We start from the raw sequence: 26,402 nt of genomic DNA, 5'->3' as shown, positions 1-26,402 counted from the left end.
ATTTTATTTTAAAAACATTTGTTTCCTTGTACATCTAGCCAAAGCCGTCGTGAGACTGTTTCAAGGTTTTAAGGTTCAGATCAAGGTTGTCATCATTGGATATACAGCAGATTGGCAACACAGACATGTGGTCGGAGTTAAACAGGTTAATCGTGGACATTAAGCCGATGTGTAGTGGAAAGACGGAGATATCCAGCTCTACATAAGCACAGTACGTTTCTGACGGGTCAGTTCTCCTTGAAGGAGTTGTGTGTGTCTTCTGGGTGTGGTTCTGACTTGATGCCTATGGCTCCTGGATAACAGAGTGTGACTAGAAATCGTGTGGCAGAATGTAGAATATTTTGGTGTGCTCTCACTCTCAAAAGGAACTATGGATTAGGAGCGGACATTGCAAATCTAAAGATTTTAAAGGAGGGAAGAGTTGGTGTTGGTGCTATTTGGAGAAAACCGTTGATCTCTGGTTTAACACGGAAATGTTTGTCATCCATTCCTTCAGCTCCTCTGCAATAACAACCTGAACAACATCTCTGGGAATCTTACATGCAGATTTTCCTGGCATCCTTTTGCTGGAAATATTACTGAAGGGCAACACATTACAAAAGTACATGAACATCTGGTGCTGTCTCAATAAAACGGAATGTAATGTATTTAAAGTCATAGTTTGATGGCAGATAGTTCATGATTATAATTTGTTTAGTTTGTTTAGAGTCGGACGACTTGAATGTGCTTTAGTTGTCACGCTAGATTTTAATTTCACCTTTGTTTTCTGTTTGTATAAATTTGTGGAGTATACCAGTTTATAGAAACAAAATTCCTTAGTAGGAAAAAATGGAATCTTCAGAATATTTCCCTTACAATAAAAAACATGAACTTCTGACATTGACTAAGGATAGTCTGCCTTTGACCTCTTTTCACTCTCTGACTGAAAAAGATTCCTCTTTGGGAGACTATTCTCGGTTGTGGGATGACTTTGCGTCTCCACATACAAATGATCAGTTACACAAGAAGACTAAGGACAACCTAAACAGCTCAAATATTCAGATTTATGAAATGAACACTGCTCCAGAGAAAGAGAAGCTGGATTCGAGAGATCATTACAATAAAGTATCAGGAACAAGCCGAGCTTACCAGGAGGTAACAGATGGTCTAGCTGACAGCCTGTCTAAATCACTTAGCGAAGTCTTGTACGGTTACGGCATGAGCAGTCTGAACAAACAACTTGAAGATTTTTCAGTGGGTTCAGCAGATACTAAAACTGTTTTTGATGACTATACAGAGGGATCTGACAACATGAGAGATCAAGAATTTGAATCAGCGAGCGGTGATGGGAATATGTGCAAATACAGAATCAGTCAGGACATATCTGACAATAATGGATATGGGTTGGGGAGCATCAGCAGTGAATTTGGTACTGTGCAAAATGACACTACCAGAAGTTATCTTTCACGATTTTCTTTGTCTCTGAAGCCACCCACGAATGACAACAATGACATTTCAACGCAAAGTCAGCAGGAAGGATCTTCCATTATGAGCAAAAAGAATGGAGATGAGAATATTGCAGATGTTGCTCCAGATGTAATTGGAACTGTTGATTTAAACCAACACACAACATTAGATACTCTAGATAAGCAGGCATCTAAAAACATGGACGTTAACACCACATCAACACATTGTGAAGATCACAATCTCATTGATCACAAGGTTCTTTCTCCAAACTCACCTGTGAACCATGAATCTTGTATTGGAGGTGGAAAGATCCAAGAGAAGGAGAGTTTTGTGGAGGTCCATTCTTCTACCCCAAGCCAGAAGACTGAGGTCCAGAATACACTATTTGATATGAGAGGAAGTGAGTTTTTGAAAGATTCTGAAATGTCTGACAATAAACCACATGCTACCAGTTTATCTAAACCAGGAAATTCTGACTCAGCCCCACTGGAACCAGTACCTTTAGCCGACCACCTAGAGGTGATGCGAGATGATGTCAAAGGCAAGAGACGAATAAGAGAAGAAGGCAGGAATATAAAAATGCAGGAACGAACCGACAAACTTGTGCAGACAGAAGATAAAATAGAAGATGAAAAGATGGAGAAAATAAAAAATGAAGAAACAACACAAGAAGAGACAATGATAGAACCTGCAGATATATCCTCTGTGCTCGAAAGCCCAGAGGATTCATCTCCTGAGAAGACCAAAGAACCTCCTCCGGGATCTGAGTCCAACCAATCTGTCCTGTCCCCCACTGCAGTAAAAGAGAAACCCCTCCATTTGTCCTTCCTCTTCCCCAGCATGCGTGGCACAAAGAAAGAAGGACATGAGGAAAAAGAAACCCCAGACCAACCCCAAAGCCCCGATCAGTCGAACAAGGAGGTGAAGGGAGACTTCCTGGAACAGATTACCCAATTCTTCAACAGCAGCAAGGGGGAAGGAAAGAGAAAGAAGGAGACATCGTCAAGTCCTCCGCTGTCTCCAGTCAGCCAAAAGCCTGCAGAAAAGCCAGAAAAACAACAAACTGAAGAGGAGAAAGTAATTTCTCCATCTGAGGAAACAAACAAAGCTCCAAATACAGAGACGGCCTTGGATGCCTTTAAAGCTTTTTTTACAGTTAAACCCATAAAAAAAGACTCTTCGCTTCAAATTGACGTGGACGCTGCAAAAAAGAAGATGAATAAGGACAAAGAGGCTCTCAGAGCTTTCTTTGACAGGAGCTCAATAAAGTCACCAGGAAACAAAAGAACTGATTCCAAAGTAGGACGTTTTTTGTAGCATCTCCTCCAAATACAGTTTACTCGAAAGTCTTTAATTGTACCACTATCATCAAAAACCCAAAACATTAACAAAACTATAACCAAAAACGGTAGCGGTAGACATCTCCACTAAGTAAACCTGTTTAGGTTTGCAAGCAAGTAACATGGCACATTAATGTACAATTAATAAATGTGTAGTTTATTAATTGTTAACAGCTTTAAAATCATCATATCCAGTTAGAATATCGTAATAGTTTTTGTTCCTACAGTTTATACATTTTGAAACCAATATATTAATGTCTATATGTTTTACATTGCACAGTAACTTTTTCTTCCCTTAAGTCTGAGGTGAGTGAGGAACGTACACCAAGGCGACTTCAGACCATCTGGCCTCCACCCAAACCCAAAGACAAGGAGGAAAAGATAGGCCTAAAATACACAGAAGCTGGTAAGGCCTTAGAAGCTGGTAACAAGCGGTGTGTAAATGTTTGCTTTTGTACCTTATGACAGAATGTTCTCCAAACATATTCCAATACACCTCCACCCTCAATGTATTCCTAAAGGGCAGTTCTGCAGATGATAAGATATTTTTCGACATCATGTTTGTTTTGCATGTGTCACACCAGGACTGTTCTTTCTTTTTCCTAGCAATGGAGCGCAAAGGTTTTTAAAGACCCACCTGCTATATTGAAGCAGCAAATTTCTGTTTTATAATAACACGTGACCCTCGCACAAAACGTTACATCACACATATTCTGTTGACTTAAGGGTTAAAAGGGTGTGGAGTGAACAGATGCCAAAACAAACACTCAAAAGCATAGTTATAATAATATATGTTAATATAATCATACCAGCTACAACCCTCCCACATGAGGAAATCATCTTACAAATGATGCCAGAAAGTTTCTCCCTTGTTCCGCAAATATTACAGCTGTAATTCTCAAAATAATAAACACACTACTGCCATCTGTTGTAATGTTTCGCATCTGCAGTGTTGAAATATTCACCTTTTGTGATGTATTTTGAAAACGGATTTCCACATGTACAAGTTTCGAGATATGTACAGAAATAATCATCTCTATGTTTAATGTTCTCAGAGCATCAAGCAGCTCTTCTGCAGCAGAAAAGAGAATTTGACGAAGAGAAAGAAAATATAGAGGTGAGAATCTCAATAACATTGACATTTACATTCTTTAATTCAGCAATTAACAAGTGAAAATCACAGAAAAGGACAAAAACATAATGAGAGCAGCTTGCTTGTGTGTCTACTAAGAATGTATTTACATGATTAGTTATTTGTATTTTAGTAAGCATCATTTAATATACCTCTAGTAATGCTTTTGATTTTTCAATTAATTTGTTTCATTTTTCTTTTTTTTTTCACATTCATGTTGAATTTTTTTGTGATTGTCATGTTGGATTTCATCAGATCAGATGTAATGTTGTAATTATCTGTGTACTTAAATTATGTTGAATATTAAGAAATGAGAAAGTAAGAAATAAACTGAAAATAAAAGTACTTTTGGATTAGGATGATCACAGAATTTAAGCAAAAGTCATTAATCGAAGACCATTGGGAGAAATATGCTATAACGCATGAGATTTAAAACTTTTACATGAACACAGGCCGAACACAAACTTCAGCTCTTCCGGATTCATGAGGAACATGAAGAGGTTCTGTCTAAACTAGGAGCAAGCTTACAACAAGAGAGAAACAAAGACCATCACAAAGATCTCAGGGATGTTGCTGTGTCCACTGAAGACCACCACAGATCGCGGGTCTTTCACTCTGTTTGCATTCAGACAGACACAGAGACATTTATCAAGTCTGGTGAGGTCAAAGGAGCCCAGAGCAGGATCATTGACTCCCAACATAGTGTGTCAGAAAATCCAGATCTCAGTTTGACAAAAAACCTTAACTTCACTGGCAAAGAGAACTTTGTTCCTCCTGCGCCTCCCCCACCACCATTGCTTCAGTTAGAATTGGACAGCAAGGTTCCTCCACCTCCTCCTCCTTCACCACCACCACCTCCACCTGGCCCTTGTGCTCCCACTATATCTCCACTTCTTGCTCAACCTCTGGATGTGCCAGGAAGTATACCTCCACATCCTCCACCTCCTCCACCACCTCCAGACATGATGGGTCTGCCACCTCCACCACCAGTGTTGCACTCTGTCCCACCTCCCCCTCCAGGAGGCGCTGTCTTCATCAGTCAAGTGTCAGACAATAATCTTCGCAAACAGTCAGTGGAGCCGGTGTGTGCAATGAAACCACTGTACTGGACACGAATACAGATCCAAGAAAACAGGTATTTTTGCCTTGAATATAAACAATGTCCTAATGATACCATATAAACAATGCCAGTGCTTGTTATTGTCTCAGACATATATCATACGCTTCAAATAAATGTAGATTGTAGAGGTTAAATAATCTCGATTTGGGCAAATTTTGTGAGAAATGCTTGCGTTCACATTGAAATATATAATAATAATGGCAATAATAGGCAAAACGGAGCTAAATTTGTGACATCGTCTAAATTCTAATGTAGACATTTAAGCAATGCCAGCGTTATGGATGTATAATAATTATCTTAATTTTTCCTATAGCGCCTTTAAAGAGCATCTCAAGGTGCTTGGATGTATAATAATGTATAAGATGTATAAGATGTATAATAATTATCTTAATTTTTCCTATAGCGCCTTTAAAGAGCATCTCAAGGTGCTTGGATGTATAATAATGTATAATATGTCTAAGATGTATAAGATGTATAATAATTATCTTAATTTTTTCTATAGTGCCTTTAAAGAGCATCTCAAGGTGCTTTACAAGTCAAATTCAGAAAATATCAATCCACAATTATAAAATTGAACTATAGACATAATATACCATACATATATAAAATACAAAAAATGTCAAAGCTACCATAATTATTTTTTTAAATGAGAGTACTAAGCAATTTAGACCTCAACCAAGTTGATGGAATAGTTAAAAGACCAGTTTCGGATGAGCGAAGAGGTGCACTACAGGGAATTAAAAGCTATATGTGACATTTTGCGTTATGGATGGATGTGCGTTATACAGTATGAACTCTGAGAGAATATATTTATTACCAATATACTAAACCATGTGTTGATAGAATAGCAGTCTTCGTTTTCTATTTTATTTAAAAGGACACGGTTTTGGGGAGACACCACATTGGGTAGGATTTATTTGAATTGAAATCCACCAGGACCAATAATACCCAACACATGGAGAAGGGATGTCTCTTCACAGAACATAAAATATTTAGTTTATTTTTCATGTGCCCAGTCATGAGGAATATGGACCTTTATAGATGTGACACTGAAAATGGCACACGCCTGACTATGAAAAAGCATGTACTTAAAATATAAGACATGCTTTAAAAACTTGAAGAGAGACCTGAAATTGGTATTTGAACCACCAAGTGTTGACATCTGTGCTGTCATGGGACACTGTCGTCATTGGTGCGTCTTTAAATGGGCACAAGACATTTTGGGGTGAACGACTCTTTTACATTCCTCAGAAACACTCCACATGCATCCCAAAAGTGAGGCAGACATCATCAGCCCTCAAAGGATGTTTAAGACAGACCGCTGCAGACATCTGTCTGCATGAGGGGCCAGCCACAGGCTGAGCAGTCGTCTTTCCAGGACCTCTAGTGGCGGTGTGGATTTCTAGGATTCTTTTCCCCGGCCACCTCTGTGCTGTTGCGATGTTATTCGACTCCCCATAAAAGCTTTCTTCTCTCTCTTTGAGCATTTATTCAAACCAAAGCCGAACCCATCGCCCCAGCTCCTTAATTTTTTTTATGAGAGAGAAATTGTTGCAGATCACATTGAGCTTGTGCTGATTTTCCATTCCCTGCTTTAAGACACGGTTGCCCGGCAACAGCAAATGTTTCTTTGGTTTTCACAAATGCCACAATTAGTAAGTGCTTTGGTTGGTGGCCTGTGCTGTACCTCAAGATTCAGTCTTCATATGCCTGTAAAATGATCGAACAATGTAGAGAGCCAAAATGGTCAAATGATGCAATATTTGAAGAGTTTGGTTCCAAAATGAGGTTTTCAAGAATCCTGTTTTTGACTATGTTATCATGTTTTTATTGTGTTAGTTAGCTGTGTTTTAGTTATTATGGCTTGAATAAAAACAAACCAACTGCAGTTTGATTGATATTAATTGGAATGCACGATTAAAACGGCGTCCATTTTGGAACCAAACGCTTCATTTCAAAAGAAGAGAAAACATTAAGACATCCCAACACATCTTCATCTCCATCTTTATGTTCTTTTCTCAGAAACGATATGCTGTGGAGTTCACTGGTGGAGCCAGAGATAATAAACACTGATGAGTTTGCGGAACTCTTCTCGAAAGCCGCGTCGACCACCAAAAGAAAGCCCCTCTCAGAAGCCTACGAGAAGAAAAACAAAGCCAGGAAGGTACAGCTGATGATGCTTAAAATGACAAGACATTGGAGATGGAGATGGCATGAATGTCCCCTTCAAGATAAGCAAGCGTTTATCTGCGTTCATAAAATACTGATTTAAGGAATGTCCACTAGAGGGAGAGGTTTGCAATCTTTCCAATTAAATACAGTATGCGAGGCTGGAATACAGACATAACGATTTATTTATTTATTAATACCTCTATTTACTTTTCTCTTTTGGTCATTCAGGCTTATACAGAATAACAATAAAACTTAAAACATAAGATGTCAAATCTATTAATTGCCCCTACCACTGCCAATATTTTCTATATAACTACACTGACCTATGGGAAATAATTGAAAATGTATGAAACAGCTTCCCTCTAGCACATTTGCAACTGTTTATGTGACCATGTCATTGTTAATCTTGGCAGTCAGAACGTTTGGGATTTTCCAAGGTTTCTATTGTGTCTCTTTTGCATAACACAAAAATAAAATAAGAATGAATCTTTAGTTTATATAGGGGTGGTTTCCCGTACAGGGTTTAAGACCAGTCCTTTGACTAAAGTAAATGTTAGAGCTGTCTAACCTGAAAACAACTTGCATTGACATATCCTTAAAACTGCTAAATGCACACAGAATGTGTTTTTTTTGTATGCCATGTTTGTAAAAACGACTTGAATGTCCTCATTTTACCAAGGCCTAGTCCTGATTTAAGATCATCTCTGTGCGGGAAACCACCCCATAGTGTATAGAATGCTTGTGCATGTTTGATTTTAAAATAAAATCATATGATTGCCTGTTGATTTTATAAATTGTTGAACTTTTCCAGGTCATTAAATTACTGGATGGTAAGCGCTCCCAGGCAGTGGGCATCTTAATCTCAAGTCTCCACCTAGAGATGAAGGACATCCAGCAAGGTAAACTGCTTTGAAGAACTCCACACATTATGAGAAGTACTCCATCATCCAGTCAGCTGAGGTTTTCTTTGTTCCATTACAATGATATGCCTGTCCAGATTAATTTTTATCTCTGCTAACAATAAACAGACATGTGAAAATGGATGCATATTTGTGCCGTCTGGATAGCGTGAGACAAGTCAAGAGACAATGTTTAAAAAATGATGCATATTTCTAGAGACGGAGCTTTCAGCAATGGGATTGGAACCAGTTCTTATTAGGAATAAATAGACTGTATGTTTTTTAAATAAACTTGTGTCACGTTCGTTCGAAACCTTTCTCATAAACATTTCTGAATTCATCACAGCCCAGCTTTGCAAAGTCAGGACCAGCTGTTTTCAACGATTTTGGGAAATTGAGCCACACTAGCTAATGTATTCAATCCAGAAGATTTATAACATACTGATAGAGGAATAAAACTACTAAGCAATTGTAATTCTTAAAAATATCTAAAGATGTAAAGTTACACATATCTCTATATATAGTTAGGAATAAAAATAATACACTTTGTTCACAGTTATGGTAAATTTCTTGTTTTTAATACTTTCTCATAGCTGTTTTGACTTTGGATAATTCAGTGGTTGACCTGGATGCCATTGAAGCACTGTATGAGAACGTAAGTATTCTGAGACATTCGCCACTTCTTGTTAATATCACCGTATTTTATCAGCAGTTTTACTTACAAACATTTCCTAATTTATCGTTTTGTAAATGTTTTCATTTACGTAAGTGTATGGCTATATATTTGGGTCAGTTGTCGTATGTGTTCATCTGGTCTGTTTCTTTTAGAGAGCCCAGCATAAAGAGTTGGAGAAGATAAAGAAACACTATGAATCCTCGGACGAGGAGCAGGTCAAACTACTGGACAAACCTGAACAGTGAGATATTCCAGAAACATAAAACATAGCTCATGTTTTCTTTCCATTTAGTCCTGAAAACAGCTAGCGACTTTTTCAGTTATCGAGAACAAATTAAGGCCGATTTCTTACTCACTTTTGGCTGATGTTTCATCGATCTGCCCTGACAGGTTCCTGTATGAACTCTCCCAGATTCCTGAATTCTCCTGTCGAGTTCACTGTTTCATTTTTCAGTCGAAGTTTACAGAGGCCGTTGCCGCCATAAAGCACAAGGCTGAGATTATTCTCCGTGTCTGCAAGGTACAACGGCACATTTAGGGTCAGATCTCAGGTGTTATCAAAGGTTTGATAATGTATCAAAGCTGGTCTTCTTCCCCTATCACTTTGAGCAGTGTGCTAAGTGCTTGAAAAATCTAAATTCTTTTCATTATAAAGACTGAAAAAAGAAATGTGTCGTTTATGTACTGAATTTTTGCAGCATCTGCCCGAGGGGGACGGTGTGAGGGAGGTGATGGGACTGGTTCTTGCTCTTGGAAACTATATGAATGGAGGTAGTAGAGCTCGAGGTCAGGCGGACGGCTTTGGGCTTGAGATTCTTCCTAAGCTTAAAGATGTCAAGAGCAGGGTAAAGTTACTCTCTAAATACTCTTTCGCACAATGTGTTAGACGTCTCCCGAGGCTGTTTTACACCTGTATGCCTTTCATTAGATATAATTTCATCAGTTTGACAGCATTGTGTATGTACATTATCAACACATTTCTTTATGAATCTCCAGGATAATCAAACAAGTCTGTTGGACTACGTTGTTTCCTACTATCTACACCACTTTGATAAGGTAAACTTTCAGAAGTTAGAGATAATGGATAGTTCACCCAATAAGGAAAATTCAGTCATCATCTACTCACCCTCTTTTCCTTTCAGAATACAAAAGAAGATATTTTGGAGAAGGTTTGTAACCGAACAGTGCCGACACTCATTCAAAAACCAATGCAAGTGAATGGGGGCCAGTTAACAATATTCTTCAAAATATCTTATTTTGTGTTTCGTGAAAGAAAGTCATACGGGTTTTAAATGACAAGAAGGTGAGTAAATGCTGACAGAATTTCCAATTTTAGGTGAGCTATCACTTTAAAAAGACCACAGCATACAGTAAACCAGCATGACCATCATACTGGTTTAAGTGGGTCAGTGACCACCGATCTTTATCCACTACGCTTGTTTCTCTCTCTTCAGAATGCCGGGACGGAAAAGAGCGTCTTTCCTTTGCCTGAACCTCAAGATCTTTTTCTGGCCTCTCAAGTGAAGTTTGAAGACCTCTCAAGGGATCTCAGAAAGTTAAACAGAGATTTGGCAGGTAGGAATTAGCAAAAAGCTCTCTCAAGGGCTTCAAAAACGATTTTACTGTGTGAATGATTTACTACACCATCAAACAAGCCAGATTACATGGGTTTGGATGGATGGCTTTAATCCTCCAGCGACCGCCTGTAACACTATCACAGTGAATCATGTGAACTACAGTCAGATTTCTCAGAAGATTTTACAACATCTGTTAGCAACAACTCTTTATTAAACCACATTAGATCAGGTAGAATATACCTACGGACATTTTCCGCCGTCTGTGTACGCGTGTGCACGCAAGGACGTTGGAGACGAAGCGGAGTCGGTGCGACTCTGCCCTGGCGCCTTTTAGATATGACTTTAATCCTACCCATCAGATGCTTCTGGCATTGTGTGCGTCTTCAGTTTTGTTGCTCATGTCGTTGGAGGGCCAAAAGGCTGCAGTGTGTTTATGTAATCTGAGAGAAGAGCGGCTTATCGCAATGGGATGGGCTTTATCTCCGCATGGATGCATCTCTGTTCTCCCGCTACACTTGTATCAGTCAAAGTTCAGTGTGGCCTTACAGATGTGTGTCAGAGATTCGATTCTTTACCTTTCAACAAGCCTTTCTTATCACATTTTGGAGAGACTCGCAAATCTGGCCCATCACGCTCTCCCTTTCCCTTGCAGTTTGAACTCCCCTCATGTCTCAAAGAGCCACGTCTTTTGTTCGGGCAGTTCTTTTTTTGTTGCATCTGTTGGATCTTGGTGTCTTTGGTATGTTTCCCGCTGAGGTTTCAGATGCTCGAGGTGACCACGTTTGTCTGCAGTGTTGTTTGAACAGCAAGAAAGTGCTGGAGTAATTAATCTAGTCACTGTGTGCGTGAAAGAGTGCGTCCCCATGAAACAACAACATTGACAATGTTGTGGAGCACATCTTATGCCTTTAGTCTCCACTGCTGATTCATCCGGTTTGCTTTTGAGACATCTTAAAGATCTCTTTGTAATCATTGTGGCTGTGGTTTGGCTCGCCACAGTTTACAGTTGAGAAGACCTGAATACAGCCACGATTTGAGTTCAGCTACTTTCACTTATGTAGCCAAATCTTTGACAATTTAATAGTTTTAAACTAGGATTATTCAAATAAAATACAGTAGATGTCTAAATTGACTGTTTCCTAATTGCCAGCTTCACAGTTTACACAAAATGCTCAATGACAACGTTAGTGTGTGTAACCTTATCTAAAATGAGATGCAGAGGGAGCGTGTTCAAGCGGCCTGGGTTCCCATCAGGGTGTATTATGGCTGGGGCAGGAGACTGGCTCCTCTGATCCTCCTCTGATTGGACGGGGGGCTGGCGGTGAACAAACAGTACTGCAAGGTCCACGGGTGGCACAGTGGCTATCTAAGTTTCATATCGGAGGTGCATGTAAACAGATCTTACCTGGAGAAAAGACATTTCATGACCTCTGACTCTTATGCTTTAGTATTTATACATTGCAATTGCCTATAAACATAAGCTAACACAATGGTTAAGAATTTCATGTTATCTTGGAACGTGCGCATCATATCGAAAGTTCGGAACAGATCTGCATTGTGGCCACGATATGACATCTGGAAACCACTGACCTTTCCAGCTCAAAAATAACTCCCCCTCCTTCCAGAAATTCTTTGACGCAATTTCACAAGATAATTAGAGAGAAATGACTGTGCAGCTCTTGGACAGGTTTGAAACGTCTATAAACTTTATGTCACTATTAGTTATTAATCGTGCACTTATAAACTTGTGACTTTTATTTATTGCTGAGATGTTTGTGCTAACTCATTCTCTCATTCTCAAGAAAGGACATCCTGCATATAATATTTCACACACCATTGACCAATCGCTCGGAAAAGCATTCAATTTTAGATTTGCACAAAGCATCAAATATATACAGCAATTGAAAGATCATTTTAAATTTTGAAACTTGTTGACGATGATAAAACACTACTGGAAACGCATTTATATTTTGCCTAAATAATTTTTTATTTGAGATTTTACACATGCTTTGTACTTTAGGCCTCTCTGTGTGATCCAGACATTATTATAATCCTCTCAAATGCTTCCATGTTGTCAGTGCTTAATTAATAAACGATCTTAGAGGGATAGTGGACCCAAACATGAAAATTCTGTCATGAATCACTCCCCTTCAAATTGTTCCAAAACTACAGACGTGCTCAAAAATGTTGGTACCCTTCCATAAAAAAACAAAGAGTGCACAATTTTCTCTGAAATAACTTGAAACTGACAAAAGTAATTGGCATCCACCATTGTTTACTCCATATTTCACAGAAATCAGACTGCTTTCGATTTTTTATTCAACATATTACATCAATAATAAAACAAATGAAAATGTCATGGACAAAAATAATGGGACAAGTAACCTAATATTTTGTTGCACAACCTTTAGAGGCGATCACTGCAAGCAAACGTTTTCTGTAGCTCTCAATGAGGCTTCTTCACCCGTTAACAGGTAACAAATAGTTCAGCTATTTCCTTAGATGTTAGGATTCATAGGATTCAGATCAGGACTCATAGAAGGCCACCTCAGAATAGTCTAATGTTTTGTTCTTATCCATTCTTGGGTGATTTTGGCTGTGTGTTTTGGGTCATTATCCTGTTGGAGGACCCATGACCCGTGACTGACACTGGGCAGTACGTTTCGCTCCAGAATGCCTTGATGGTCTTGAGATTTCATTGTGCCCTACAAAGATCCAAGGCACCCAGATGCGGCAAAACCGCCCAAAAACAAAACCAACCCTCCTCCATGTTTCACTGTATGGTGTTCACTTCTTTGACAGCTTGATTCCTTCGTCTGTGAACATAGAGCCGATGTGACTTGCCAAAAAGCTCTAGTTTTGACTCATCTGTCCAAAGGACATTCTCCCAGAAGGATTGTGGCTTGTCAATATGAATTTTATCAAATTCCAGTCTGGCTTTTCTATGTTTTTCTTTAAAAAGTGGAGTCCTCCTGGGTGTTATGGAGCCCACTTTTGCTCAAAAAGCAAAATGAATGATCAGAACCTGACATACCTTCACCTTGGAGTTCAGCTTGTATCTGTTTGTCAGTTATCCTTGGTCATTTTTCTACCATTCACACTATGCTCTTGCGGCCGCGCCCAGGGAGGTTGGCTTCAATTCCATGGACCTTAAACTTCTTAATAATATTTGCAACTGTTGTCACAGGAACCTCATGCTGCTTGGAGATGGTATTGTAGCCTTTACCCTCACCTTCACCTTCACCCTTACCCTTACCCTTACCCTTACCCTTACCCGTATCCATTACCATTACCATTACCATTACCATTACCAATACCAATACCAATACCAATACCATTACCATGCTTGTCTATTATTTTCATTCTGAGCTCCTGTATATCCTTTGCTTTCTCTTTCTTCGTACATGTTCAGTGTGGGGCACCCAATGATACCAAACAGCACCACAACTAATTTTCTCTGTTTAAAATGGCAGAATGACTGATTACAAGTTTGTTTACGTGTGTGATACTAATTAAAGAAACAAATTAGTTGGAAATATTACTATGATCCAATTATATATTATATTTTCTGGGTACTAATAAATGTGTCCAGGCCATTTTAGAATGTCTTTGTAGAAATTCAACTAATTTTAGCACATCTGTATATACATGTCTTTGTTTGGTTGAACACAAAGAAAGATATTCGGAAGAACGTTAGCAACTGAGATTTTTGGGGCACCCTTGACTACCATAGTAGAATAAATTATTGTAATTTTTTTTATTCTGTTGAACACAAAATTTGATGTTTTGAAGAATTTAGCAAAACAAATTCTGGGGCATCTTTGACTAGCATTGTTTTCTAATATGGTTGGCAATCGTGCCCCAGAAATATCAGTTGCAAAAACAATTCTAAATATCTTTCTTTGTGTTTAACAGAACAAAGAAATGACTAGCGGTTTGGAACTATTTGAGATTGCGTAATTCATGAATTTTAATTCCATTTTAATCTGTCCCTTTAAAGGGAAAGTTGAATCAAAACATAAAAATGCTGTCATTATTCACCCTTATTTAATTGAAAAACTGCTCTTTTTTACAGTAGAACACAAAACACGATATATTAAAGGAATGTTTCAGTGCTTTTGTGTCCAAACAATGGAAGCTAATGAGGCCCTGTATTGTTTGGTTACCAACATTCTTCAAAATATCTTATTGTGTTCTGCAGAAAAAAATCACAAAGTAATCTGTTAATTTGTATATTGAAAAGACTTGTTTCTTGTATATTGAACTGAAATTGTTACATTAAAATATATGTTTTGCTGTTGTTATAGTTCTGTGGAACTTTTACTTTAGTTTATAGTGTTTTAATGTTTTGCTGGGATTTTTTTCTTGGCTCATCCATTGTTTCTACAAACAAGTTGAAGCATGACCTTTAGAAACTCATCTTTATCAACAGTGTTCTTGCAAAGTTTCATCTTGGCTATGTATTAGTACTGTATATAGCAGAATACCAGAGACATGAGTGTAAGCTCACTATTTACTGTTGTTTTGATGTTCTTTTAGGCTTTTGAGAACTACCGTAAGTCACATATATACACTTTGGTAAATGCCTTGGAAAGAAAAGCATCTGCAAATATTATAAATGTAATTATCGCTCTGTAATGCTAGCTTCATAAAATATAAGTACTGATGGAGAGCTAACAGAAAAAGGCTGGACTGTTTATTTTAGGATAAAATATTGTTTTAAAGCTAGTCTAAACTTTGGGTCGGCTTTTGAAATTTGCTTCTGGTCAGGGACCAGGGCCTTAAAAGCATCAATCTAACCCAGTGTTATTGTGTTTTTTTTCACAGTTTGTGAGAAAGATGTCCTAACCGTGTGTACCAATTCTGCTGAAGAACACATGCATCCCTTCAAGGAGAAAATGGACTGTTTTATTGCTAATGGTAAGCCATGTTGTGAAGATTAGCCCAAGTTACCGTTAGAAGAGTTTGTAAGTCTTCTATTTTTGTTCTCTGTCTCATCGTCCAATCCTTTCTGTCTTGTTCAGATATAAGCTCTAGTTTGTCTGTGAGATGATCGGACTCTGTAGATGACTGATAAACAGCAGAACAAATGTTTGTTGTGGTTAGGTTATGTGGGTGTGTATATGTAATGTATTGTTTTTGTTTAGTGTTTGGATTTGCTTAACTTTGTTTTGGAGATCAAAGTGACTGAAGCATTGTGATGTAAACTGCTATTTTACTACAGGGCTGGAAGAGACAATCCAAGCAAAAGAAAATGTTATAAAGAGAATAAAGACCTAGACCTACATTTTTCTGTTGGTAATTTATGTATTGCATCAAATAGCTTTTGTAATTGCAACATTGATTTTCTTCATGACTGCAGGAAATGTGCTTTCCTTATCTGTTGTGTGCCCTTTTGGAGGCCTGATAAGTGTCTGTGACTCCCTACCTGTACAGATAGCTGGTCAGGTTCAGAAGGCAGACGAAGAGATAGGAATCAGACAGACTTTAGCAATGAAGGAGACTTTGTGAAAATAAATTGTACAGGCCCTGGGAACATGGTTATGAAATTGGGACAATAGCACTATTGGTACTATGGGTGCACAAATGCACAACTTGTTATAAGGATGCATGTGGGCCATCATCAATCTAAAGGCAAATGTCCTAATTGTTGATGCATGTTTTCATTTTAAAGCACAAAAAGAGGTGATTACTATGGAACACCAAGTGATATCAGCACATAAAAGGTATAGGCACATCACCTTTGTATAAAATTGTTAGTAAAAACGGTTTCCATCAACCTCCTCCTTTGATTAATCTTTTCTTCCTCAGCTTTGGTTACCTGGTGGAATACTTAAGTATAAAGCCACGTTCTGGGGACCAAGAGGTTCTGCCTGCCCATGTTTTCACACTTTGGTTTGAGTTCTGTAATGATTTCAAGATCAGATGGAAGAGAGAGAACAAGACAATATCAAAACAGAGGTGAGAACGAATCATACCAGTATGTCTGGGGTCTAGCATCAGGTAATTTTCTGCTTCATGTGACGCATTTAGTAAACCAAACCAAGTCAGACCAACAATGATTGATGATAAATAATAAATAATAAACATGAACTCCATTGAATATGATCTCGTATTTTGGTGAATACTAAAATAAGTATTGAATAAAAAAATGTTCGTCCATATTTTTGCATGATTTTTAGTTTTCTATGTCTGTTTACATCTGAAGTTAGGCAAATAAAATAAATTTTCCTACGTACTAATTGTCAAAATATTAAATCATAAATGTATACGAGACTGTCATATCCAATTATGGAAGTGGGTTCAAGCATTTACAAATTTTTGTTACGTGTAAACTTTGATTGAATTCAGCTTTCAAATAAACCAAAGAGCTATTATCATTATTCAGTCTGAACTTCTTCTTGACTTTAGGCTCAGAGAGGCCCAACAGTCAGTGCGCAACATCACAGCAGAGAAGAATATTGAGACCAAAAGGGTCCACGCAAATGGACTGGTAACAGTCTACTTTCATCCTTTCTCACTATATAGGTGGCAGATATGCAAGCATTGCATACCAAACAATATTAGCTGTTAAACTTCATTAGGTGTTTACAGCTTTTTTGACAGCAGACTTGTTAAACAGGATAGTGTTTCTTAACAGAACTGGATGATGCATTATAATGATATACATGTTTTTATTTTCATGACAGAAAGAGAGACTGCGCATGAAAGAAGCAAGTCTGATCAGCAGCTGATTCTCTTTACTTTTTCCAAAGAAGGCCAGGTATATTTATATCCAGGATAGTCAACATGCACTGACCCATCCTTTGGCAGGATAAGACATTTTTTCTTCAGACTGTATTGGTGCCTTGTGTGTAATCCCACAATGGATTATATTTAGAAATATTAATTGTTTTGAATTGAGAAAATTATTTTTACTTGATTTTTTTATTATTCATTTATGCTAATAATTAAACTGGTGTTGATCGAAATGAGAATCGTGGCTTCTGAAATGAAATGTTTATGAAATAAAAGAATATCTACAACTAAACAAAACACATCCTGTTCTAGCATAATACACAATTAAGGATTTGAACATGTAAAAAATCTAAAGTAATCACTTTTATTTTGTTTGTTGAGTAACAAAGTTTAGTACATTGGATAATATTTAAACACAAAAGTCTTATTCCAAAGGCAATGTTCATGTAATACAGTTACATTAAAAGTTGTGCTATTTACTTTCACTCTTTTTTCTAAATGAAGAAAATATGTAGCTTCTTCACATCTCATTTTTGTTTTTATTATGTTCATTATTCCAATATATGTATGATTGCAACGTGAAAAATAAATGCCATATAAATTGCACCGGACTCTTTAAAACAAAAATACGTTGGTTGCATCACAATGTCTCCCACATTACGAATAAAGCAGCAGAGTAAACTGTGCAAATCTTGCTCCACACAGTGGAGAATAATAACAATATAAGCATTTTCTAAAACGTCACTATTTTCATAGAACTACAATTTAGTTCACGTTTTTTTTAATTGCGTACATTTAATTCCCAACATAAAGGCCACATTTTAAGGAGGAACTTTCACAAACGAGAATGCCGTAGCCGCGGTCCCGTAAAGCAATGACGTCAGCGCGTTCATCAATCCATTTCGATAGCGGTACAGCGGCACTGTTTCACCCGCCGCACTCGCTTCCTCTTGGTGTTGGGGGTCTGTCCCGGACAAAAGAGGGTATAAGTGACGGTCGTGAAAGTCTTCGGCTTGCACACCGAGCACGACTCGAAGGCGCTGTCCTCTTGATAAATGTGTCGAGGTATGTAGAATGAGTTGCACTGTCCGTAACAGAAGCGGTTGATGATGGTGCGCGGTTGGCACCCGTCCTCTTTGATCGTCTGCTTCAGCGGTTGCGTTTTGCACCAGTCGAGTTTCAGATAACGGCGCTCCGTTACGTGTAAAGCCTCCTGGCTGGAGTCCAGCACCTCGTCCCCGACCGAAGGCGGTCCCATTCCCCTGAAAGTGCCCTGCGGTGTCTGCGGCGACTGTTCCGACTCGTTTGGGATGTATTTTTTCTGGTCAGGAATGGCGCCTTGAAATCCCCCGGTTCCTCTGATTCTGGCTGGATTGCAGAGCAGCCACAAGACCGCGACAGTGACAGCTAATGCGTCTTTAGTCATCCTTTCACATGAAGAAAGATGGAAAACTTCAACTTTTACTAAATTGAACTCGTTATTTAAAGAATAGGCAAATTTAAAAATAGGTTTAATAGCACGATGTATGGTTAAGTTATAATTATGTTAATATTTTCTGAAGTATATAACTTTTTTACAAACAAAATCCTTTGGAGATATTTAAAGTAAACGGTCTATATGACGACTTCAAAAGCAAAATTAAGATTTAATACATGATTAATAATTGTATATGAGATGTTAAAACTTACCTCAGATTAATATTTGTTCCTACTTCTACACATGGACTGCAGCTATGTAGTTTTAAGGAACTTGAAATGATATAAACTACAATGTATGTTGATATAGTTGTTCCAAATGATCCAGATCTCAGAGTCAAAATAAGGTATGGAAGTTCTGAGCTCTGACATTTAAGAGGATGGGGCAGAATACGAGGGGAGGTCCACGCCTCCTAACCTAAGATCATTCACAGCATTTCGGGGATGTTACATTGCCTCAAGAGGAAGAAGTCATGATAAATATGAATGCGTATTGTGATTTCGATAACAGTGAAACATCTCAAAATATGTGCATATACATATACATTTTTATTTGATTAAAATGAACAACAAAGTCTGTGCCATGGGAAGAATTACTTGTGTTACAATCACACTTTTCAGCTCCTTTAATAACATGATTCCTTTGAATGTTGTACATTATCTTAACGGTGATACTGATCAATTATTTTTATTATACAGATTCGTGAACAACACGATGTTCAGGTTTTGATATGGCTGGTAGCAGTTTCAACTTCATCATCCTCTGGAAAATGTGGCACTGATTTCTTGGCCACCACGTTATCCAGCCGCTGTCCCATCAGATATGGATTTGGGCTCTGAAACACAGTCAGTAGCAGGTCTTGTGATATACTCAATATAGATTACACGTCGATATCACAGCGATCTATCTATAATTCATGTGCCTCTCATAAATTCCACCCAGAAGGCACAGAACATTATCCCTAGTAATGTTCAGAACATACCCTTTTTCTTCTTTTTGGCCCACCCTTCAGTTTTTCATACAACAGCCCTTTGTTCTGAAAGAGTAAGACAGTATACTGTATTACAGAATGTATTTAAACATTATATACATTTCTAAATGAACTATGATGTAAGAAATTGTTGACATGAACACACAAAAAAACTAAACAGATGTACTGTAGAATTATTAATGATATTAGATGATAATGCACAGAAATATATTTTGGTTAGTATACTTTGACCTATTATAAAGAAAACAAATTTGACCATGAATTGGTTTAAAATAACCCCATATTTCATACAATTCAATAGATTTTTTGAATTGTGTATTTAAAGCTCATTTTATGGAGTGAAACAAAATTTTAAGTTCATTTTAAGGGAATCCCAGTCTGTTTCACTGTGCCAAGTACTCACCCACTTCGCTAGGGCAGGGTAGTCATGCTCTGGATCAAAGAGGTGCTGATGTTTCTGGAACTCACGACTGAACTCGGCAGTGTCTGGAGAGTTCTCTATGCATCCATCAACAGCTAGAAAAATATAACATTTAAAAACTGAGAAATCTTCTCATTTTCTGAGAATATTCAGATCAACACTGAAGTTTAGTGGTACATCTGCGTAGTCATTCCTCGCTGTCAACATCAATCTTTCTGTAGTTTTGGATTGTTTTTCTTTTATAGACTCAGTATATATCTGTGGATTCGGACAGTTTCTGCACTTTCGGACGCTTACCAGTCTTTCCCAGGGGGCAAGGATTGGGAGGGTCGGGATAGCCATGGTCCTCGCTGAAGTCTTTGGGAACATTGTCTCCAGTTAACTCTGCAACGATGTTAGGGATGTTCCCATATGGTCCAAGATGTTGAAGCCCTTCGTGGGCACCACCTAGTGGACAAAGCGTACAATAATAAACGTGATGGCAACCTCATTGTGGCGACTTAGCCATTGAACACAGGATATCACAAACATACAATTAAGCAGTTTAGGGCCCTTTTTAAGATAAACGCAAATATTTGTTGGTCCGCTACGTGTTACGATAAATGATGTAAATTCTACAGTCTTTTGCATTTTTCATACACAAAACATCGATTTACGTTTATAACAAACATATATTTATAATAAAGTGTTCAATAATTAGAATACTGGGTTTTTATACACAGCTCGTACCTTGGATGCTAAGAGGACCCACTATGTTGGTTGCCTGGTGCGCAGGATACTCGACCCTGGGCCGAGCGATGCCCAGCTGTTCCATCACGCCGTGAAGCAGGCGCTGGAGATCAGCCTCCGACACCTGATCTGCCGTGCGTGGACTGTGACCAGAAGCCACGGTCAACACGCTTATCATGACACTCAGAAGAACCGTGGGTGTCATTTTCGTTGCCAAACCCATCGTTGACGTTTACTGCATTAACGATAAACAGAAAATAATAGATGTAGCCTAAATGATATAAGACCGTGATTTATAGTACATTTGGTTTATTTATGTGACGTACGCATCCTGATGCATAATTTAAAGACAGAGAATACATACTCACAAAAACAGATCGCTGTTGTGTACGTCACAGGTAAACAGGCTTCCTAAAGAACACAGGCCATCGTTTGAAATGCGCACATTTAAAATAGATAATCGGAGTCGTATTTTTGCAAAGCTAAAACAAGCGTGTTATGGCATATAAACTACATTTAAAATAGGACGGCGTATAAAACAGATAACTTACCATGTAATATGGATTGCGAGGTTGTCTCGCTCAACAGAGATACCGCCCTCCTCCACGCATCATTTGCTCTGTTGCCAAGCAGCCGAATCAGCTGCCTGTACAAATGACTATTGGCTGACGTAGTGTGACACTGCTAAAACATGTTTTTTACATGCGTGTTTCGGTGTTACTTATAGGATCCTATTGCTTAATAAAGTTAACATTTCAGTAAATAAATTCAGGAGAATATTTCAGTAGGCTAAATTATTGAAACACCTGCATGCTAATTCCAGTGAGCTGTGTGTTCTGCCTGCGTCATCGTAATTTATCCTCGCAGAGAATACATTCATTGCAAATACGTATTTTATGTAGTGTGTTTTGAACCTTACAGTTTGATTTCATGTTTTTCTCCAGAATGTAAAACACAGAGACCACATAGTTTCCATTAAAACCAATACAATAACCATTGAACACAGTAGAGTTTCTGTGGTGTTGTTATAAAATTATATTATGAAGAATAAAAGTAACAACACATAAAATGGATATTTATATACAGTATAAGTATACCTTGTCTATAATGTCTATTCCATTCTCAAGTCCTCCATTATGTGTTTGAATGTCATATGTAGTGCACTTCATTCTTTTTTCTAGAATTTCTGTAGAATCAGGATTCTCATATTTCTCATATTTTTTCCTGAATTGTTGTCCTTATAATTGACTTCAGGCATTATTCCCTAAAAGTGTATCTTTAGTTATTGTAAAGATGTGGGAGACCAGATTGTCACAGCATATGTTAATTAGTTCAATCACCTTACAGTACATCTGTCTTCAGACACCAAAATCTCAATTCCAGGGAGCACATCACAACTTTTATTACAATGGTACATGTAGGCTATATACAGCAAAAGGCACAGTATAAATTCAGACGGTGGGGTTGTTGAGAGTTTAGAAGCACTTCCTGTGGACAATGGAGGGACCTGCCTCATCATACTCCTGCTTGCTGATCCACATCTGCTGGAAGGTGGACAAGGAAGCCAGGATGGAACCGCCGATCCAGACAGAGTACTTGCGTTCAGGGGGAGCAATGATCTAGAGTACACAAAGTAGACAAAAGTGTTTAGTTGGAGTTTTGGACTGTAACACAACAGCTCACAAATTAATTTGACGTTCACCTTAATTTTCATTGTACTAGGGGCCAGAGCAGTGATCTCCTTCTGCATACGGTCAGCGATACCAGGGTACATGGTGGTACCCCCGGAGAGGACATTGTTGGCATAGAGGTCCTTACGGATGTCAATGTCGCACTTCATAATGCTGTTGTAGGCAGTCTCATGGATACCAGCAGACTCCATACCTACAGTCAAGTTAATGATTAATTCATGAAGTGTGATGAAATCACAAACAAAAAGCACAAATAAAAACATACCAATGAAAGAGGGCTGGAAGAGGGTCTCAGGGCAACGGAAACGCTCGTTGCCAATTGTGATGACCTGGCCGTCGGGCAACTCGTAGGATTTCTCCAGGGAGGAGGATGAGGCAGCAGTGGCCATCTCATTCTCAAAGTCCAAAGCAACGTAGCACAGCTTCTCTTTAATATCACGCACAATCTCACGCTCAGCTATGGATGAGAGAATATCATTCGTGTTGTCAAGCTTGATGTAACATGTACAAAGTCAATGTGATGCACTAGATGTTTAAAGTAGAACTCAAAATCTTGACGTAAAACTCACCTGTGGTCACGAAAGAGTAACCACGCTCGGTCAGGATCTTCATCAGGTAGTCAGTCAAGTCACGACCGGCCAGATCCAAACGCATGATAGCGTGAGGAAGAGCATAACCCTCGTAGATTGGCACGTTGTGGGTCACACCATCACCAGAATCCAGCACAATACCTGTCACACATAGACCAGTTGGTCAAATATTACTCACGTAGTATATACTGTATATATATATACAGTTGTACAGTATATATCGAGATCGAGAGAGAAAGAGAGAAATTAAATCCTATGTGCTTTGTACTGCTTCTAGAGATTTGACAAATACTAACCTGTGGTACGACCAGAGGCGTACAGGGACAGCACAGCCTGAATGGCAACGTACATGGCAGGGACGTTGAAGGTCTCAAACATGATCTGCAACAGGAAAATTCAAGGTCAGTTTTCAGCACCTTACAGTAGACCTTGAACAAACACTCAAGAATGGGACGGTCAGCTCACCTGTGTCATCTTCTCTCTGTTGGCTTTGGGGTTAAGGGGGGCCTCAGTTAGCAAAGTGGGGTGCTCCTCAGGGGCCACACGCAACTCGTTGTAGAAAGTGTGGTGCCAGATCTATAGAAAATGTTCAAATATAGTAAATCGATAGAGGGATCCAATCCTTAGATGATAGGACGTACTTAATGATGTAGGTTTACTTGCGAATTAATTGAATACATTTATTTTAATTAATTTGGAATCATTGTGGGTGGTCTCTATGCGTCATGTTTGTATGTATGGATTTTTCGATCGCTACCTTTTCCATGTCATCCCAGTTTGTGATGATGCCGTGCTCGATGGGATACTTCAGAGTGAGGATACCCCTCTTACTCTGAGCCTCATCTCCGACGTAGCTGTCCTTCTGACCCATACCCACCATCACACCCTGTGGGAAAAAAACGTTATGGGTGTGAGTCAAGTGAAGCAACATTCAGAATTTCAAATTTGCTTCCTTTTAATTCATTATCTTCGAAACCCGGGGTTAATAAGAGCATTGTTTATAATATTAATGTTTATTTTTGTCAATTTAAGTGTGTTTTCAAATATTAATTATTAATATTTTTTGTGTGCATGATACCATATTTAAGGGTTAAAACAATACTGGTTAATACATTACAGCAAACAATTTAAAATTGTGAAAAAATACAATTGTCAAATATGTGAAATATTTTGGCTGACCTGGTGACGGGGTCTGCCAACAATAGAGGGAAAGACAGCACGGGGAGCATCATCACCGGCGAATCCAGCCTTGACCAAACCGGAACCATTGTCGCACACGAGGGCGGTAGTCTCGTCGTCGTCACACATGATTGGTCTGGTGTAGGTGGTCCTGATAGGAGAAAAACACAAATTAGTTAAGCTGTGGAGTGTAAGAGTATTTGCTGTGAGAATGTTTTGCTGTACAGTTGCATTTTAAAAAGTTATTTTTTGTTATTTTTTTACTTGAAAGGTTCTTTGGAGAATTAAAATAATTGCCATTGCTGCAAAGAATCATTTCAGAACCTTTGTGGGGTTGTAACATTGTAAAACACTACACAAATGCACACACACATATTCAACTATATTTAAACATAATAAACACTTTTAACATACTTGGTTTATTATAGTAAAAAAACTGCATCAGCACAGCAGTTTGTAAAATCTATGTTTACTTTCAAATAAATTTTACCAATGTTTCTCTGGTCAACGGCCTGCAGTAACAAATGCAGCAATTAAAGGCCAAAAGGGACACAGCAGATTCCCTTTACACTATTTTAAGCATCAGCTCTTGTCCTTCCGAGAGGAGGCCCCCCGACCGAGTGTCTTATCTGAAGCTATTTCACAATTGCTTGACGACAAATGACAGCAGGACCCAGAGCTCTTCCCCTCAGCTGTCTGCAAAACTGTAAGGGATCTGCTGACAACATGCGCCTTTTCATTACTGTTGATGAATTTCTTAATCACTGGATCTTCAAGTGATCCATTTAAAACCCAGGCAAGGACATTGTAATCCAAAGAACATCAAACGCTTGAGAACTTTTAACTTACTTAGAAGTTACTCCGGCTAACTCTTTTCTAATCTCTTTTAACCATTGTTTTTAACATATCTTTAACAAAAAATCTTACATACTAAAGGTAAAAAAACAATCTTTTCACAAGTTATATGATATTATACATTTGTCATTCATTATATGAACTATTCCACCTCAGAAGAGTATTTTTGTGGAATCTTCTAAGTAAAATGATCCTTTGCTTGCACCCATAACCCCAAAATCTTCAATTCCAAATAACGTTTCTTCTCATCTTGACAATGTAATAAATCCTAATGCTGCACAAAGCGCTCTTGAAATCTCACTCTTCCTTGCTGTAGTCCATTGAAATAATAGTAGCAAACACTCACCAAGTTGTAGCACAAGACTGGAGTTTCCGCTGGGATGAAGAGCACGGGACAGGGATGCTCCTTAAATATGGATGGGGTTTGAGTTGGGGGGGAGGCCGCAGGGGTTCAGGGGCGGGCTCCGGCATTCACACAATACCAAATAAGCTGTTAGAAAACGGCTCATAGCAAGTAATTAGAAAAATGGACAGATGTTTCTTAGAAGGTGACAGTTCCTTTTTGGTGTGAAAATAAACAGCAGAAATGTGCTGCCATTGTTCTTAATTTTATGGATGTGCTTGAAGAGCTGGGTGGTAGAGCTGGTTAGATCAATTATATCACAGTGTATAATTTGATAAAGTCTTTTTTTTAATAATGTTTTTATATGTTATTATGTGTGATGAGACCACAAAGTAGTTTGTGATAAATAGATGATCATGAAATGATTGAATTATAATAAACATGTTCCCTCTTTCTATGGATGTAGCTAAAGTAAATGTTATGTTAACCCTTCCTCTATTAAATCATGAATCGTCATTCTTCAACTCAACACAGATGCGACTGATGCAAAAGTGGACAACAGCAGATTCTAACTATTACATTTTTTGTGGATACACACTACATATACAAAACGTTTCTAATAATATATTCAAATAATACCTTTAGGATTTTAGATATCACTTACACCATAAAAAATAGAGCTGTCAATCAATTTGTTGTGATTAATCACATCAAGAAAAAGTTACATAATATATGTCTGTGTACTGTGCATAATATGAACACAAAAACATACACAAACGTGTACAATGTATATATTTAGATGTATTTATTTATATTTACTAGTAATTTAAATTATATATAAATGTTTTATTTTTTTCTGAAATATATGCATGTATGTGTGTTTTTATGATTACAAAAGGAATATGCACTGTACACAGACATACAATGTGTAGACACAAACTTTTATTCTGATTGGGATTAATCGTTTGACAGGCCTAAAAAAATGGAGTTTCTCAAACACAGAGCCATGAGCCATATATGTAGAGT

At 38.1% G+C, this 26,402-nt stretch overlaps 4 protein-coding genes across 5 annotated transcripts; 1 reads left to right on the top strand and 3 right to left on the bottom strand.

Moving 5' to 3' along the window:
• The first annotated feature begins 203 nt into the window (after positions 1–203).
• On the top strand, positions 204–17,717 carry fmn1 (formin 1). Its single transcript, XM_079474431.1, has 17 exons — positions 204–2,745; positions 3,087–3,192; positions 3,842–3,903; positions 4,371–5,053; positions 7,061–7,202; positions 8,022–8,109; positions 8,703–8,764; positions 8,938–9,026; positions 9,176–9,305; positions 9,484–9,630; positions 9,782–9,841; positions 10,240–10,360; positions 15,190–15,282; positions 16,037–16,088; positions 16,174–16,323; positions 16,774–16,855; positions 17,052–17,717. The coding sequence occupies exons 1-17, from the start codon at positions 829–831 to the stop codon at positions 17,094–17,096; spliced, it is 4,029 nt and encodes a 1,342-aa protein (XP_079330557.1). The 5' UTR covers positions 204–828; the 3' UTR covers positions 17,097–17,717.
• Positions 17,304–19,030, bottom strand: grem1a (gremlin 1a, DAN family BMP antagonist). Its single transcript, XM_079474435.1, has 2 exons — positions 18,790–19,030; positions 17,304–18,527 (listed from the first exon to the last, which is right to left on the bottom strand). The coding sequence occupies exon 2, from the start codon at positions 18,524–18,526 to the stop codon at positions 17,993–17,995; it is 534 nt and encodes a 177-aa protein (XP_079330561.1). The 5' UTR covers position 18,527; positions 18,790–19,030; the 3' UTR covers positions 17,304–17,992.
• Positions 18,729–21,395, bottom strand: scg5 (secretogranin V). 2 transcript variants are annotated; one of them, XM_079474433.1, is made up of 7 exons: positions 21,270–21,358; positions 21,087–21,129; positions 20,719–20,953; positions 20,287–20,436; positions 19,972–20,084; positions 19,560–19,613; positions 18,729–19,412 (listed from the first exon to the last, which is right to left on the bottom strand). In XM_079474433.1, exons 3-7 carry the CDS (start codon positions 20,939–20,941, stop codon positions 19,296–19,298), a joined length of 657 nt encoding a protein of 218 aa, XP_079330559.1. In that variant the 5' UTR covers positions 20,942–20,953; positions 21,087–21,129; positions 21,270–21,358; the 3' UTR covers positions 18,729–19,295. The 2 variants fall into 2 exon arrangements, with proteins under 2 accessions (XP_079330559.1, XP_079330560.1); XM_079474434.1 differs by having other exon boundaries at positions 19,105–19,412; positions 21,083–21,129; positions 21,270–21,395.
• Positions 21,270–25,409, bottom strand: actc1a (actin alpha cardiac muscle 1a). The gene is made up of 9 exons (XM_079474432.1): positions 25,380–25,409; positions 24,179–24,329; positions 23,757–23,885; positions 23,465–23,575; positions 23,296–23,380; positions 22,979–23,140; positions 22,675–22,866; positions 22,421–22,602; positions 21,270–22,337 (listed from the first exon to the last, which is right to left on the bottom strand). The coding sequence occupies exons 2-9, from the start codon at positions 24,305–24,307 to the stop codon at positions 22,194–22,196; spliced, it is 1,134 nt and encodes a 377-aa protein (XP_079330558.1). The 5' UTR covers positions 24,308–24,329; positions 25,380–25,409; the 3' UTR covers positions 21,270–22,193.
• Between the last annotated feature and the right edge of the window lie 993 nt (positions 25,410–26,402).

Source organism: Barbatula barbatula (assembly GCF_947034865.1).
Source record: "Barbatula barbatula genome assembly, chromosome: 15".
Classification (NCBI taxonomy): domain Eukaryota; kingdom Metazoa; phylum Chordata; class Actinopteri; order Cypriniformes; family Nemacheilidae; genus Barbatula; species Barbatula barbatula.
Note: the sequence above shows the minus strand (reverse complement) of the source record. Positions and strands in the feature narration are given on the sequence as shown.

Coding starts and splice junctions, on each gene's coding strand:
- scg5 (XM_079474434.1), bottom strand. CDS start 20,941: ATGGGTTTGGCAACGAAAATGACACCCACGGTTCTTCTGAGTGTCATG. Junction 20,085..20,286: donor TTGCCCCCTGGGAAAGACTG/GTAAGCGTCCGA, acceptor ATATTTTTCTAG/CTGTTGATGGATGCATAGAG. Junction 19,614..19,971: donor ACCCTGCCCTAGCGAAGTGG/GTGAGTACTTGG, acceptor TTACTCTTTCAG/AACAAAGGGCTGTTGTATGA.
- grem1a (XM_079474435.1), bottom strand. CDS start 18,526: ATGACTAAAGACGCATTAGCTGTCACTGTCGCGGTCTTGTGGCTGCTC.
- actc1a (XM_079474432.1), bottom strand. CDS start 24,307: ATGTGTGACGACGACGAGACTACCGCCCTCGTGTGCGACAATGGTTCC. Junction 22,867..22,978: donor TTACTCTTTCGTGACCACAG/GTGAGTTTTACG, acceptor TCTCATCCATAG/CTGAGCGTGAGATTGTGCGT. Junction 22,338..22,420: donor CTAGTACAATGAAAATTAAG/GTGAACGTCAAA, acceptor TGTGTACTCTAG/ATCATTGCTCCCCCTGAACG.
- fmn1 (XM_079474431.1), top strand. CDS start 829: ATGGAATCTTCAGAATATTTCCCTTACAATAAAAAACATGAACTTCTG. Junction 8,765..8,937: donor TTGAAGCACTGTATGAGAAC/GTAAGTATTCTG, acceptor TGTTTCTTTTAG/AGAGCCCAGCATAAAGAGTT. Junction 10,361..15,189: donor GTTAAACAGAGATTTGGCAG/GTAGGAATTAGC, acceptor TTTTTTTCACAG/TTTGTGAGAAAGATGTCCTA.